We start from the raw sequence: 17149 nt of genomic DNA, 5'->3' as shown, positions 1-17149 counted from the left end.
CCTAATCCATCCGGCCAGAGTAACCATGAGAATCTCCACCTCTTAGCATTCAATTGATTCCTTAAATGGCTCCTGGGCTTTTGCCTCCAGGATTCTAGCTGAAGGTTCACTCCACACATTGATCACTCATTGTGTTTTACGATATATATTGTAAAATTGGATCATAGAATCCCTACATTCGGCCCATCGAGCCTGCACCGACAACAATCCCACGCAGGCCCTATCTCATAACCCCATGTATTTACCCTGCGAGACCCCCTGACATTAAGGGTTAATTTAGCATGGCCAATCAACCTAACCTGCACACCTTTGGACTGTGGGAGGAAACCAGAGCACCCGGAGGAAACCCACGCAGACACGGGGAGAACGTGCAAACTCCACACAGACAGTGACCCATGGCTGGAATCGAACCCGGGTCCCTGGCGCTGTGAAGCAGCAGTGCTAACCACTGTGCCATCGTGCCACCTCAGCACAAGTCAGCTCGAATTAGAAGTTGTGTATTTATATCTTTCTTGTTTGCTTTCAAGTCATGATCGAGGTTAGCCTTTCTTGTAATTTTAACAATTTTATCTAGGCTCCTCTAATTCAGGCCTCTCCAGATTGTAATTGTCCCATCATGCGTGGATTTGCCTTAGGCTGCCTGAGCCCTTAGCTCTGACATTGCCTCCCTAACCCTCTTTGTCTCGCTGTCTCCAAATCTCCCTACTCCCTTTGAGAAGGTCCTTTAAAATCTTCCTCTTTGACTGAGCTTCTAGTCACCTGTCCTCATATCTTCATGTGTAGCTCATTATAAATTATGCTTGATCCTCACTGCTGTGAGGTGCTTTAGGCAGTTTTGCTAAATTAGAGGTGCTATGAAAATGCTAATGATTGTTATATGTAGGGGATGGTTATCACAGTTGACTGGTGGATGGTTTGAGTGTGGTACAGAATGATGTCAATGGCATGGGTTCAATGTCCATTCTGGCTGCAGTACTTCATGGAGGTACTGCCTTTCCCCATTCTTGATGCAGAGTGATGCCCCTCAAGCAATCAAACCACTTGTCTCTCCCTAACAGAGGAAGGTGCCTTGGGTCCCTCGTGGTCTCAGGTCCCTCGTTGTCTCAGTTCCCTCATGGTCCTATTTCCCTCATGGTCTTGGGTCTGTTATGGTCTTGGGTTGGCACGGTGGGACAGTGGTTAGCACTGCTGCCTCACAGCGCGAGGGACACGGGTTCGATTCCCGGCTTGGATCACTGTCTGTGTGGAGTTTGCACGTTCTCCCCGTGTCTGCGTGGGTTTCCTCCGGGTGCTCCGGTTTCCTCCCACAGTCTGAAAGACGTGCTGGTTAGGTGGATTGGCCATGCTAAATTCTCCCTCAGGGTACCTGAACAGGTGCTGGAGTGTGGCGAGTAGGGGAATTTCACAGTAACTTCATTGCAGTGTTAATGTAAACCTTACTTCTGACTAATAAATAAACTTTAACTTTAAAGTCTCTCGTGGTCTCGGTTCCCTGGTGGTTTCAGGTCTCTTGTGATCGCAGATCCCCCGTGCTCTCGGCTCCCCCCATGGTCTCAGGTCCCTTATAGGGTATGTTACTCACCTGGTGTGATCTACCCCTCAGATGCCTTTGTTTGAGAGTGAATAGTCACAGGTTCTGAATGGCCACCTGGGTGAGGTATCTTAGCCCCTAATGAAGGAATTAACCGCAGCATGAGAACAGAAGCTGAAATTGCTTTTCCCCTGACTAGCACAAAGCATAATGTGGATAAGAACTGAAATTAAAAACATTGTTTAGAAATGCTGGCGTGTGATTTTCCCATCTGACCTTCTGGCAAATTCCAGGCTCCATCCTGAAAGGATTGGACAAACTAAACTGGACAAAAGGCCAGTGTCATCTTCAGAAGACTTGAGGAAGTTTGTGGTGGGACCTTCCTCCAGCAAACACAGAAATCTCCAAGTTGGATGAGTGCAAATTACAGACTGTTACTAAAGATCAGTCGTTCAAAGGTCTGCGTTAAGGTGATGACACTTACTGTCATCCCCGTGGGCTCACAGTGAAACCCTTCACTCTGAAGCCTTTATCCAGAGTGAAATAAGGGCGAGCAGATTTAGGACTGAGTTGAGGAGGAACTTCTTCACACAAAGAGTTGTGAATCTCTGGAATTCCCTGCCCAGTGAAGCAGTTGAGGCTACCTCATTGAATGTTTTTAAGGCAAGGATAGATACATTTTTGAACAGTAAAGGAATTAAGGGTTATGGTGAGCGGGCGGGTAAGTGGAGCTGAGTCCACAAAAAGATCAGCCATGATCTTATTGAATGGCGGCGCAGGCTCGAGGGGCCAGAGGGCCTACTCCTGCTCCTAGTTCTTATGTTCTTATGAGATGGTCAGAGTGAAGAGAATATGTGTCAGACCATTGTCAAGTGGCTGACACTTAGTCACGTTATGGTTACAACAACAAGCTTGCATTTATGTAGCAACCACAACACAGTAACACATAGAATCATAGAATCCCTACAGTGCAGAAGGAGGCCATTCGGCCCATTGAGCCTGCACTGACAACAATCCCACCCAGGCCCTGACCCCATAACCCCATGTATTTACCCTGCTTATCCCCCTGACACTAAGAGGAAATTTAGCATTACCAATCCACCTAACCTGCACATCTTTGGACTGTGGGAGGAAACCAGAGCACCCGGAGGAAACCCACGCAGACATGGGGAGAATGTGCAGACTCCACGCAGTCACCCAAGACTGGAATTGAAGTCCAGGAATTAAAATCCCTGGCGCTGTGAGGCAGCAGTGCTGAGCACTGTGCCACCGTGCCATCCCTTCAAATGCCAGGGCCCTTCACAGGATGGGAACTCAAACAGAATATGACTGGGATACGAAGGCAGGTTTCAGAGAGCATTTTGAATAAGGAGAGAGAGGCGCTGAGATTTGGGGAGCTAATTCCGGAGCTTTTAGCCCAGGTGACCAATGGTACGGCCTCCAATGGCCAAAGCTGGAGTAGCGCAGAGATCCTGGAGAGTTGGAGGAGGTGAATCAAACATTGAATCAAACATGGGGCAACACGGTAGCACAGTGGTTAGCACTGCTGCTTCACAGCTCCAGGGACCTGGGTTCAATTCCCGGCTTGGGTCGCTGTCTGTGTGGAGTTTGTATGTTCTCCCCGTGTCTGCGTGGGTTTCCTTCGGGTGCTCCGGTTTCCTCCCACATTCTAAAAGACGTGTTGGTTAGGGTGCATTGACCCGAACAGGCGCCGGAGTGTGGCGACTAGGGGAATTTCACAGTAACTTCATTGCAGTGTTAATGTAAGCCTTACTTGTGACTAATAAATAAACTTTACGAAACATTGTGAGAGAGTGTGTGGAGGGAGGCAGGCCAAGGAGAATGAGGAGTTAAATCTCGAGATAAAGCCTGGAGGGTTTCAGCAGAGTTTATTTCTGGAAGCATCATCCTCCACTGAGGCCAAACAATTCAGAAGTTGGATAAAGAAGGCCAAGTTTCTTGGGTTGGGGGGAGGTTGGGGGGTGGGATGAAGAGATAATTGGAGAGTTATAATTGGAGCGTTCACAGTCTCAGACTGGGCTGAAAGGAGTTAAGAGATTGCATTTCCAGCCCTGTGGAGTTTCTTTCCAACTCTTTGTCCACCCACAGTTCCTGTCTCCAAAGCTCTGAAAAACACTGCAGAGAGAGGACAGGAGACGGAGGAGAATCCACTTCTGGCTCCAGTCTGATCCTCAGTTTAAAATCCAAAGCTGTTTTTGCTGCGATGGGGATAACAAAACAAACCTCCTCAGTGTGGGATCCTATCGGGCGATGAGAGATATCTCAACCTGAAGCTGGCAAGTGAGATTGTCGGTCCGAAAGTGGTGACTTCAGGATCCAGTGACTGCTGGGTCACCCTGCTTCCAGAGTGAATTTTGTCTATGCAGTTGGAAAGTGTTTAAAACACCGCCATCAGCTCCACACTGTGTGTGCTGACCTGCCGGAGGTTTTGCTGGGGCCAGACTATGACAGACAGTGGAGGTGTGAGTTCCTGGTTGCGCTTGGTTGCCTTGGCACCAGTAGGAGGCAAGTGACCTGCCAAGTTTGTGAGGATTGACGGGACCTTGCCCTCCCGCACCCCCCCTCCGCCCCCCTCGGTGCGTGGGATGGGAGCACGAGATGGAGAATAGAAAATACACGCGTGCAGATTTCCCATTGAAAGTAATCACCACCTTACTGCCCAACACCAGCGTGCAAGTTATTACCAAAGTAAGTGAAACGGGCTTGACAAAAAACTGATCTGAAAAGAATTGGAAACATTTCCAAGGTGTATTTTAGATCTGAAGATGTTCTCCTGCTATCGTGGAGGATTGTCTAAGCTTAATGTGCAGAGTAGGGAATGGGATGAACTGGATAACTCTACTAAAGAGCAGGCATTGAGGGGATGGGTTGAATGGCCTCATTTGCTGCTGAAGCATTCTATGATATTTGTGTAATCCTAAACAAAACAATCTTTGTTGTGAGTAGGACAGCGGAATAATGCTGTGAATGGGGTACAATGGGAAAGGAGGTGGCTATATACAATCTTACAGTTTATTTCATTCGTGTTACAAGTAGGTTTACATTAACACTGCAATGAAGTTACTGTGAAAATCCTCCTCGTCGCCACACTCCGGTGCCTGTTCGGGTGCACTGGGGGAGAATTTAGCACGGCCAATGCACCTAACCAGCACGTCTTTCAGACTGTGGGAGGAAACCGGAGCACCCGGAGGAAACCCACGCAGACACGGGGAGAATGTGCAAACTGCGCACAGACAGTGACCCAAGCCGGGAATCGAACCCCGGGTCCCTGGCGCTGTGAGGCAGCAGCGCTAACCACTGTGCCACCATGTCATCCTGTTGCAGTTGGTGTTAATTATTCTCGCTTGTGGTGGCTTCAGCAGGGGTCAGGAGTCCTGTGACACCCCGTGCTTTTGTTACGTCCAGTCTCAGACTATTTCATTGCTGTCCATCCTCCACCCTCCATTCCCAGCTCGGTTACCCGTATCCTAACTCGCACCAACCCGCGTTATTGCTGTGTGTGCTAACTTTCACATGAACATTTTACTCCGCTGGCTTTATCGTTTTAAATACATGTTACCTCCTTATACTTGAAAGTGGATTCTGATTGGTTCATGAGGCTATACTATTTATGGGGGTGTTCCCTTTATGAAAATGTGTTGGGGGGCAAACGTTTTATTATTTCAATATTTCTGTTCTGTGAAAAATCAGACACGTCGGGTGGGATTTTATAGCCTTGCTCGGCAAGATCGTAAAATCCCGCCTGAGGCCAATGGAGATTCCCGTTCTGGGAACCTCGCCCGCCCCGGAATCAGTGAGGTGGTAGCTTTTTGGCCATCTTGTCTAGTTATTTCTTTTCATTTGTATAGTGCCTGTCACAACCTCAGAGTGTCCCTCGCACTTTGCAGCCAATGAAGGGTTTTTGAAGTATAGTCACTGGTTTAATGTAGGTAACAGAGCAGCACAGCAAGACCCCACAAACAGCAATGAGGTAGCAATCAGAAGATCTGATTTTAGGGATGTTGGTTGAGGGATAAACATTGACCAGGATAACCCCCCTGCTCTTCCAAATATTACCATAGGGTGACGTATGTCCAGCCGCGAGGGGCTCAGTTTAATATCTCACCTGAAAAATGGCACTGACAGTACGGCACTCCCACAGCACTGACCCTCTGACAGTGCGGCACTCCCACAGCACTGACCCTCTGACAGTGCGGCACTCCCTCAGCACTGACCCTCTGACAGTATGGCACTCCCTCAGCACTGACCCTCTGACAGTGCGGCACTCCCTCAGCACTAACCCTCTGACAGTGCGGCACTCCCTCAGCACTGACCCTCTGACAGTGCGGCACTCCCTCAGCACTGACCCTCTGACAGTGCGGCACTCCCTCAGTCCTGACCCTCTGACAGTGCGGCACTCCCTCAGTCCTGACCCTCTGACAGTGCGGCACTCTCTCAGTACTGACCCTCTGACAGTGCGGCACTCCCTCAGTCCTGACCCTCTGACAGTGCGGCACTCCCTCAGCACTGACCCTCTGACAGAGTGCTACCAACTTTGTGACCAGCATTTATTGCCCATCCCTAAATGCCCAAGGTCAGTTGCTGTGGCTCTGGAGTCACATGTAGGCCAGACTGGGTAAGGACGGCAGATTTCCTTCCCTAAAGGACATTAGTGAATGAGATGGGTTTTTCCGACAATCGACAATGGTTTCAGGGTCATCAGTAGATTCTTAATTCCAGATTTTTTTTATTGAATTCAGATTCCACTATCTGCTGTGGTGGGATTCGAACCCGGGTCCCCAGAACATTAGCTGAGCTTCCAGATTAATAGTCTAGCGATAATACCACTAGGCCAGCGGCTTCCCTAGTAATAGACATGATGCGCGTTATCATACACGAGGCTAGATGCTCAGGAAATAAAGGCTTTTATTTGCTGTAACGAAGCAGCCAACAATTATATACACGATCCCAGACTGAGGGGTCCCAGCCAGAGCAGGGACCTTTATACCTCTCCCAGGAGGCGGAGCCCGACTGGGATGTACCACAACACTACAATACAAAGGTGTAACAACCCCACCCTAACCCCAACAGCAACAAGTAGCACAACCCATCCCTAACCCAACAGCAACATATGTACATCCTTGTAGTACTGGCCAGACCCTGGCTCAGTACTATCCAGTGGGAACCAACGATGGTTCACCACAAGACTATAATTATGCTTTCTTCCCTCCCCAAAAACAGAAAGGAAATGTTTTAGTGAACACTTAATATTTTCACTAAATGAAAACAGTTCCACCGTGTGTTTAATTCAGCTGGAATCCAGTTTAAGAGGGTGACGCACTCAGATGGCTTCAGCATCCCACCCGAATAGGGACCACACCCACAACTGTAACATCCCAATGAGGTCAGGTCTTCTCAACCGCAGCAATCTCCCACCCTCTGCAGTTGTTACAGCTGCAACGACATCTCATGGGAATCGGAAATTCCGATTCCTCCCTTGCCTCCCACCACTCCGACGCAAATCGAACCTCCAGTTGAAGGTCACCTCTTGCTCGGAGCTGGATTTGTACAGGCTGCTGCAATGATGGAACAAACTGTCTGCGGGTCCCAGCCGTAAACTTAATGACAAGTTGCTTGACATTATTTCGATGATGATGTTTGCGTTGCACTGGAGAACGGGATTATCCAGTGTAAATATTTGTGCATTATGCCATGCAAGATTGGGACACTTTGAGGAGTTAGGATTAGTTGGACATGCACAATCCGCATGCCGTGAATTCCACTGATGCTGAGAAAATTGAATGAATCTTGAACAGTGAGGCCCAGTGAATAGTCCTTTGGCAGAATTTGCAATAATGAGGAGAATTCCAATCTCCAACCAGCAGAAGCAACATTCTGGGCCATCTCTGTGTCGAGTGAATTGTGCGAAAGAGTAATTAAACATTCCAGGGAGCACCCCCTGTGTGTGCGCGCGCGTTTGTGCGTGTGCGTGTGTGTCTGTGTGTGCGTGTGTATGTGTGTGTATGCCTGTGTGTGTGTGCGTGTGTGCGTGTGCGCGTGTGTGTGCGTGTGTGTCTGTGTGTGCGTGTGTGTGTGTGTGTGTGTGTGCACGTGTGTGTGTCTCTGTGTGTGTCCGTGTGTGTGTGTGCGTGCGTCTGTGTGTGTGTGTGTCTGTGTGCGTGTGTGTGTGTCTGTGTCAGTGTGTGTGTGTGTGTCTGTGTGCATGTGTGTGTGTGTGTGTGTCTCTGTGTGTGTGTGTGTGTGTGTGTGTGAATACCACCTCCCAGCACATGTCATCACTTTCCTCATTGTCTTTGTGTGGATCCCAGCCCCAGACCCACCCCTCCAGGATTTCCCACCATAAACCTCTGAACCTTCCAGCTTTCCCTCCCCTCCCATCATCAAAGGGTTTGTTTCTGAACCCGAACCCTCCCCTTCACAACTCCATGGTTTCCCTTCACCAACCGCACTAAAAGCAAAGATTATTGGCTCATTTTCTCAGTGTTGTTTGTGGGAGCTTGCTGTGCACAAATTGGCTGCCATGTTGCTGTCCATTACAACACTTTAATGGAAGTATGCCATTGGCTGTAAAATCTTTTGGGTACATCCTGAGGTTGTGAAAGGCGCTATATCAATGCAGGTTAAAAGGGGGGTGGAAGCAGAGACTTTGGTGGAATTCTCTGGCATTGATTGGTTCAGTGGTTGGGGGGGTGGATTTAGCAGGAGGCCCAATAACCAGCGTGAATTTCCCACGGGATCTTCTGCAGGTGCCCGCAATGGCGAATCAGGTAACCCCGCGCGAAACTGATTTGCATCCCACTAACGGGATACAGGTGAAGGCCTGACCGGGATCTTCCCCCCAACGCCCGATTCTCTGCGATACCAGTGGGGAAACACGCTGGTCCAGAACATGGTCCACAACATGGCATTCAGAAGTCGGGACCTACCTGAAGAGAACCTGGGGCTTAATCCGGGGTTCAGAATGGAGGCCACCAGTAATCCTGGACCCTGGGAGATCACGGCAATGTGAGCGAGGAGGTCCACCTTCCAGCCTCAGCGGGTTCCTGGAAATCCATCTTCTTTCTTCAAGAGGCCATTCTTCATTCTTCAATGATGGGTCAGTAATGTCGGGCGCCTTTTAAATATGGGCATCCAGATATGTGCGAGGCCCCACAGTGGGAAACATTCCACCCGCCCCCACCATGGAACTGAGTGCCAGATGGGAGAACTTGGATATATTTAAGGTAGAGCTAATGGATTTTTGAGAAGCAAGGGGGTGAAAGGTTATCGGGGTGAGGGAGGAATGTGGTTACAGTCAGTTCGGCCATGACATAACCGAATGGTGCAGCAACCTCGAGGGCCCGAATGGCCTACTCCTGCTCCGAATATGTATGTATCTTTGTATGTATGTTCACATGCTATTTTCAGTTTTTGGGATCTGTACAATATGGCAAAACGGATGAAATAGGGTGGGATTTTACGGCCTTGCTTGTCCCGAGACTGTAAAGTCCTGCCTGAGGTCAATGGACCTTTCCATGGACGCCCCTCACCCACTCCGATTCCCGTGGCAGGCGGGACAGTAAAATTCCAGCCTAAGGATGGGATCCTCCGGCCACACGAGCCCTGAGACCCGAAATCCCCCCCGCAACACAACGAACATCTAAATAGTCCACCGCATTTCCTGGCTCGCCCGTTACAACTCCCGCAGCATGCAGGATGGGAAATATTCGGCCTAAGAGTTTACACTGCATCAGTGAGAGACACGTGGAATTGTTAGAGCTGAATGTGACTCGAAGATAGTTTAAACGGTAGTGAAAATAATTTATAATGCTGGTGTTTCTGAGCAGTTTCAGGGAAAAGCTTAATAAAGATATAGAGTCATAGAGGTTTACAGCATAGAAACAGGCCCTTCGGCCCAACTTGTCCATGCCGCCCTTTTTTTTAAACCCCTAAGCTAATCCCAATTGCTCACGTTTGGCCCATATCCCTCTATACCCATCTTACCCATGTAACTATCTAAACACTTTTTAAAAGACAGAATTGTAGCCGCCTCTATGACTACCTCTGGCAGCTTGTTCCAGACACTCACCACCATCTGTGTGAAAAAAATTGCCCCTCTGGACACTTTTGTATCTCTCCCCTCTCACCTTAAACTTATGCCCTCTAGTTTTAGACTCCCCTGCCTTTGGGAAAAGATATTGACTATCTAGCTGATCTATGCCCCCTGAATGATATTACCTGAATGATTTTATTTTGTCTCAATTCTCTGGAGTGAGTCTAAATTCTCCGGCTTTCTGATGCAGAGGCTAGTGTGATTGCTGCCAATGATAAAACACAAAGCACGAGCTTCAGAAACATGGAAGAGAAAGTCTCTCCCTTAGGGGGTGTACCCAGGGACCTTTGAAGGAGGCTCCCTCTTGTCACCGAGACCTGAGCAGGGTGACCTGTCACCTGCCAAGCTTCGCCCTATCCCTGAGCACCGCTAGTGCTCCAATCATCTTCCTCTTTTAGAAAAAAGGTCTGATCAGTAAAGGGATTGAGGATTATGGTGAGCGGGTGGGTAAGTGGAGCTGAGTCCATGAAAAGATCAGCCATGATCTTATTGAATGGTGGAGCAGGCTCTAGGGGTCAGATGGCCAACTCCTGCTCCTAGTTCTTATGTTCTTAATTGGAGCAAGGGTGGGTGAGATGTTGCAGGCCTCGCACGCCTCACTTAAAAGTGTGGACAAGTCGGGAGTGAGTGGGAGGGCCCCCTGGGAAATTTAAAGGCCCACCCCACCAGAAGGGAACTCTAACATTCTGCCCAGTGAATTGTTGTGATCCGGAAGCCTGAAAGGGCAGTGGAAGCAGATTCAGTTATGCTTTGGATAAAGACATGAGAAGTGGAAAAATCTGCAGGTCTCTGGGGGATAGAGATGCATGGTTAACTCTTTCAGGCGGCTAGTACAGGCGCGATGGACTGAATGTCCTCTCTCGATGTTATGTGATTCCCTGCACAGGTCTTTTAATAAATAGTGTGTGTGTATGTATGTGTGTGTGTGTGTGTGTCTGTGTGTGTCTGTTGGTAAACCACTGTTAGCTTATTGCCTGTGTGTGTGACATGCTCCTTTGACACATCCCTGCCGGCCCTGCCCGGGACTCCTCCCCACCCTGGTCCAGGTATGAAGGCATCTGCTCCCCACCCCCCTGCCTCAGTCTGGACCAGTTCATCGGCATGGGTGTGCTCCAAGTCTTTTGCTAATAAAAGCCTATTTGTTCTTGCATACAAACTAGTCTTTGCTTGATTGATGGTGCATCAATGTGTGTGTCTGTGTGTGTGTGTGTGCGTCTGTGTCTGTGTGTGTGTCTGTGTGTGTGTGTGTCTGTGCCTGCGTCTGTGTGTACGTGCGTGTGTGTCTGTGTGTGTGTCTGTGTGTGTGTCTGTGTGCGTGTGTGTCTGCGTCTGTGTGTACGTGCGTGTGTGTCTGTGTCTGTCTGTGTGTCTGTGTGTGTGTGTGTCTGCGTCTGTGTGTACGTGCGTGTGTGTCTGTGTCTGTCTGTGTGTGTGTGTCTGTGTGTGTGTGTGTCTGTGTCTGCGTCTGTGTGTACGTGCGTGTGTGTCTGTGTCTGTGTGTACGTGCGTGTGTGTCTGTGTGTCTGTGTCTGTGTGTGTCTGTGTGTGTGTGTGTCTGCGTCTGTGTGTACGTGCGTGTGTCTGTGTGTCTGTGTGTGTCTGTGTGTGTGTGTGTGTCTGTGTCTGCGTCTGTGTGTACGTGCGTGTGTGTCTGTGTCTGTGTGTACGTGCGTGTGTGTCTGTGTCTGTCTGTGTGTGTGTGTGTCTGTGTGTGTGTGTGTCTGTGTCTGCGTCTGTGTGTACGTGCGTGTGTGTCTGTGTCTGTGTGTACGTGCGTGTGTGTCTGTGTCTGTGTGTGTGTGTGTGTGTCTGTGTGCGTGTGTGTCTGTCTGTGTGTGTGTGTGTCTGTCTGTGTGCGTGTGAAAATAACAATTGAATCAAAAGGTATCTTCACACTTTGTGTGGGTGAAATTCCTGTCACTTTTATATTAACGCGTTATCAGCTTGCTACCACTGGGGCTATCAGGAGAAATCTCACTCTGCAGTTTGTGTTACCGGCTTTAAAAAGAATCAAGATTAAAATTCAGGGATTAATTATCCTTGGAAATTGAACATGCTGGTGCCAGTCTGAAGCTTCAACACACTGAGGCTCCGAGAGAGAGAGAGAGAGACCGAGAGAGAGAGAGAGAGGCTGAGAGAGAGAGAGAGAGAGACCGAGAGAGAGAGAGAGGCCGAGAGAGAGAGAGAGAGACCGAGAGAGAGAGAGAGGCCGAGAGAGAGAGAGAGACAGAGAGAGACACCGAGAGACCGAGAGAGAGAGGGGACAAGGCTGAGCTGTACTTTTTCAGAATTAGGAAGGGGTTTGGCAGCGTAGACGTGGCAAAGATATTTGGTGAGATCAAAACCAGGTGTCATAAATATTTTTAAAAGTCAATTAAAAAAATTCCAATGAAGATTCAGGAGAAATGTCTTTACCCAGAGTAAACACTCGCCACCACGGGGAGTGGCTGGGGCGAATCGCGTCGATGTGTTGAAGGGAAATCTGGATAAAAGAGAGAACGAAAGGATATGCTGATTGGGTGAAACAGGATGGATGGAGCATAAACACTAGCATGGACCAAATGGGCAGAATGGCCTGTTTCTGCGTCATTCCATCATTTCCTGTAAGGTATCGGAGCCACAAAGAGATGAAACATTTCTTTCAGAGTGTGTTGATGGAGGTCCGTGAGACTGGCCAGTTCTGTCCTTTGTGCCAGGAAATTGCAGAGTTTGGGAGTTGAACCTACACACAGAGTATGGAAGGGTGATTCCCAGTCGATATCTTTCCCAATTCTGTTAATTCGGGAGACAAGCAGTGAAATGGAGTGTTGCTGATAACCTCACTCCTGCACTGTGCATGATATACATTTGCTACCAAATAAACCTGTTGGACTTTAACCTGGTGTTGTGAGACTTCTTACCATGGCACGGTAACACAGTGGTTAGCACTGCTGCTTCACAGCTCCAGGGTCCCGGGTTCGATTCCCGGCTCGGGTCACTGTCTGTGTGGAGTTTGCACATTGTCCTCGTGTCTGCGTGGGTTTCCTCCGGGTGCTCCGGTTTCCTCCCACAGTCCAAAGATGTGCGGGTTAGGTTGATTGGCCAGGTTAAAAATTGCCCCTTAGAGTCCTGGGATGCATAGGTTAGAGGGATTAGCGGGTAAATATGTGGGGGTAGGGCCTGGGTGGGATTGTGGTCGGTGCAGACTCGATGGGCCGAATGGCCTCCTTCTGCACTGTAGGGTTTCTATGATTCTATGATATACAGATCAGGAGAACATCAACTTCACAATCCACAGAACCATAGAATCCCTACAGTGCAGAAAGAGGCCACTCGGCCCATCAAGCCTGCACCAACTCTCTGAAAGAGTAACTTACCCAGACAACCCCCTCCCCCTCAGCCCGATCCTCATAACCACGTGCATTTACCATGGCCAGTTCACCTAACCTACACATTTTGGGACACTAAGGCCGGAACTCTACCATCTTGCCCGCCACGAAATTGGAGCGGGCGAGGGTCCGACAACAGGAATCTCCATCGGCCTCGGGCGGGAATTTCCGGTCTCGCCTGAGTGAGGCTGTATAATTCCACCCTGAGGGGCAATTTAGCATGGCCAATCCTCCTCGCCTGTACATCTTTGGAGTGTGGGAGGAAAACTGGGACACCCGGAGGAAACCCACGCAGACATGGGGAGAACGTGCACACCCCAAACAGTCGCCCAAGGCCAGAATTAAACACAGGTAACTGGTGCTTTGAGGCAGCAGTGCTAACAACTGCGCCGCTCCCTTGTTCCGAAGTCTGTATTTTGATGTCAGCAATCACTGAGGGGGCAGCCTGCTAACCTCAGGGACAGCGGGTCAGGGCTTTAGAACTACTTTGAGGTTTAAGTCCAAAAATCAGGTTGGCACTCCCAGCGCAGTACTGAGGGAATGCTACACTGTCAAAGGAGTCTCCTACCTGCTCTCCCAGATGGACATGTAAACCAGGGGAATTCTCTCTGGTGTCTTAGTAAAACTCTATCCCCATCAACCATCATCACTAAAAACTGATCACCTGCTGTTTGTTACATTATTGCTAGTGGGATCTTGCTGTGCACAAATTGGTTCATCCAAAAGCTGGCTCCTTTAGCTGTGCAGCACTCCCACAGTACTACATTGAGATGTTGGATTATGTGCTCAGTTGGGAATGGAATGGGAGTTGAGGCTTCAACCTTCGGAGTTGGAAATGGTAGCACTGAGGAGCCAGAAGGTGGCACAGTGGCACGGTGGCACAGTGGCATGGGTGGCATGGCAGCACAGTGGCATGGGTGGCACAGCAGCACAGTGGCATGGGTGGCACAGCAGCACAGTGGCATGGGTAGCACGGTGGCACAGTGGCATGGGTGGCACGGCAGCACAGTGGCGTGGGTGACACGGCGGCACAGTGGCATGGGTGGCACAGCAGCACAGTGGCGTTGGTGGCACGGCAGCACAGTGGCATGGGTGGCACGGCAGCACAGTGGCATGGGTGGCACGGCAGCACAGTGGCATGGGTGGCACGGCAGCACAGTGGCATGAGTGGCACAGTGGCGAGGGTGGCACAGCAGCACAGTGGCATGGGTGGCATGGCAGCACAGTGGCATGGGTGGCACAGTGGCACAGTGGCGTGGGTGGCACAGCAGCACAGTGGCATGGGTGGCACAGTGGCGTGGGTGGCACGGCAGCACAGTGGCGTGGGTGGCACGGTGGCACAGTGGCGTGGGTGGCATGGTGGCACAGTGGCATGGGTGGCACGGCAGCACAGTGGCATGGGTGGCACAGTGGCACAGTGGCGTGGGTGGCACGGCAGCACAGTGGCATGGGTGGCACAGTGGCGTGGGTGGCACGGCAGCACAGTGGCGTGGGTGGCACGGTGGCACAGTGGCGTGGGTGGCATGGTGGCACAGTGGCATGGGTGGCACGGCGGCACAGTGGCGTGGGTGGCATGGTGGCACAGTGGCATGGGTGGCATGGTGGCACAGTGGCATGGGTGGCACGGCAGCACAGTGGTTAGCACGGCTGCCTCACAATGTCAGGGACCTGGGTTCGATTCCGGCTTGGGTCACTGTCTGTGCGGAGTCTGCACGTTCTCCCCGTCTCTGCGTGGGTTTCCTCCGGGTGCTCCAGTTTCCTCCCACAGCGGGTTAGGTGGATTGGCCATGCTAAATTGCCCCTTAGTGTCCCATGATGTGTAGGTTGGGGGGATTAGCCATAGTAAATGTGTGTGGGGTTATGGGGATAGGGTGGGGGAGAGGGCTTGGGTAAGGTACTCTGTCAGAGAGTCGGTGCAGACTCGACGGGCCGAATGGCCTCTTCTGCACTGCAGGGATTCTATGACTCTAAGATCTTGCACGATTGTGGTATTTTTGTGAGCAGTACATGCAATGAGTACAGCAAACTCAACGCTGACTGAGCCTGGGGTGTCAGTGCCCGGAACAGTGTAAATTATCACCATATATTCCACACTAATCTATTGATGTCGTTTATGGGGCGAAAGATACATTTTCCCCTGAAGTCTCAGCACATTTAGTTAGCAAACTTTCAACTACAAGAAGGTCTGTGTGTGTCAGAATGTGTGACTAATGGCTTGGGCAGTGAACACTCAAAGCTATTAGGCAGAGCTGTTTCCAGGCAAACAAACCCCTTCTATATAGTAAACGTCACATGGGAGATTTTACACATGCATTACAGCAACTTCCTCTGAAGTCTGAAAGAAACTGTTCACACGGCTAAGGTTCAAGGAACACCAGAAGCGTGCCGCCTAATTTGCCAATCTAAATTACTAACAGTGCACCGCCTGGGGATCTGTCAAAGACGCACTGCTGTTAAACTTGCGATAGTCAAAGATTTTAAAGCCTGGGTTTGTTTAAAACAGGACTGTAGCATCTTAAGTAGCACCTCAGAAACGTCTTAAATATCCGATAAATTCTAGTGACTGCTGTCGCGTAGACGGTGATTCCATGCACAGCAAGATTCCAAAGAGGGCAATGGAATGAATGATTAGCCAAAAAAAAAATTGCTGGAAATTTTCTGGCAGCTCCTGTAAGGAGAGAAAAGAGCTGACGTTTCGAGTCCAGATGACCCTTTGTCAATGCATAATGGTTAGCTGCGAAAGGGGGGGTGTTGGTGTAGGACCCCAGGAGAACCAGACCATCCTCATTTCCTCAGAGCTGCCCCTGAAGTGTCGCCCTGAGCTTGAGTGGGATTTGAAATATTTGTTAACCGCTCGGCGAATCCTATAGCCATGATGTGGAGATGCCGGCGTTGGACTGGGGTGAACACAGTAAGAGTTTTAACAACACCAGGTTAAAGTCCAACAGGTTTATTTGGTAGCAAAAGCCACTAGCTTTCGGAGCGCTGCTCCTTCGTCAGATGGAGTGGAAATGTGGAATCCTATAGCAGCAGAGAAAGAAGGCCACTCAGCCCATCGCACTTGTTCTGGTTCTTCGAAAGAGCGAACCAATTCATCCCACACCTCCTGCACTTCCCCTGCAACTCTGTAGATTTTTCCTTTTCGAATGTTTATCCAATCCCTTTCTTATAATGACCATGTGAGCTGCTTCTGCAGACCCTTCAGGCGACAAGTTCCACCTCGTAACAACTGGTTGCGGAGAGAAAAATCTCTCACATTCCCCTCTGATTCTTTTTCTAATTCTCTTCACTCTGTGCCCTCCGGTTACTGGCTTCCTGTCAGTCTCTATTGATTTACACTTTCAACACCCCTTATAATGCTGGAGACGTGGATTAAATCTCCCCTTAACCTGCTGTGCTCGAAGGAGAATCTTGTCCATATAGAGGTCATAGAGATTTACAGCATGGAAACAGGCTCCTTCGACCCAACTTGTGGGCGGCACGGTGGCACAGTGGTTAGCACTGCTGCCTCACAGCACCAGGGACCTGGATTCGATTCCCAGCTTGGGTCACTGTCTGTGTGGAGTTTGCACGTTCTCCCCGTGTCTGTGTGGGTTTCCTCCGGGTGCTCTGGTTTTCCTCCCATAGTCTGAAAGACGTGCTGGTTAGGGTGCGTTGACCAAAACAGGCGCCGGAACGTGGCGACTAGGGGAATTTCACAGGAACTTCATTGTAGTGTTAATGTAAGCCTTACTTGTGACTAATAAATAAACTAAATAAATAAACTTGTCCGTGTTGCCCAGTTTTCACCACTAAACTAGTCCCAATTGCCCACATTTGGCCCATATCCCTTTACACCAATCTTACTCATGTAACTTTTTAAAAGACAGAATTGTACCCACCTCTACTACTACCTCTGGCAGCTCGTTCCAGACACTCACCACCCTCTGTGAAAAAATTACCCCACTGGACCCTTTTGTATCTCTCCCCTCTCACCTTAAAGCTATGCCCTCTAGTTTTACACTTCCCTGATACTAGAAAATTGGTGAATTGGAGGTTGCCTGATGGAATATGTTTTGACAGAATTACTGGAGTGCAGGAGTCTAAAAAACTCATCACCAAATCAGCACTGACAGCTGTTTTTAAATATCACAATCC

The 17149-nt window shown here is 49.7% G+C and overlaps 1 protein-coding gene across 26 annotated transcripts in view; it reads left to right on the top strand.

Annotated features, from left to right (window-relative positions):
* The first annotated feature begins 3666 nt into the window (after window positions 1-3666).
* phldb1b (pleckstrin homology-like domain, family B, member 1b) overlaps window positions 3667-17149 on the top strand; it is a 334696-nt gene continuing 321213 nt past the window's right edge. For all 26 annotated transcript variants that reach the window (XM_078199087.1, XM_078199084.1, XM_078199080.1 and 23 more), the window contains exon 1: window positions 3667-4240. In XM_078199087.1, the coding sequence (XP_078055213.1) occupies window positions 4151-4240 (90 nt within the window). In that variant the 5' untranslated portion in view covers window positions 3667-4150. The remainder of the gene's footprint in view (window positions 4241-17149) is intronic.

Source organism: Mustelus asterias, chromosome 27 (assembly GCF_964213995.1).
Source record: "Mustelus asterias chromosome 27, sMusAst1.hap1.1, whole genome shotgun sequence".
Taxonomy (NCBI): Eukaryota; Metazoa; Chordata; class Chondrichthyes; order Carcharhiniformes; family Triakidae; genus Mustelus; species Mustelus asterias.
The sequence above is the reverse complement of the archived record's forward strand: the minus strand, read 5'-3'. Positions and strand labels throughout refer to the sequence as shown.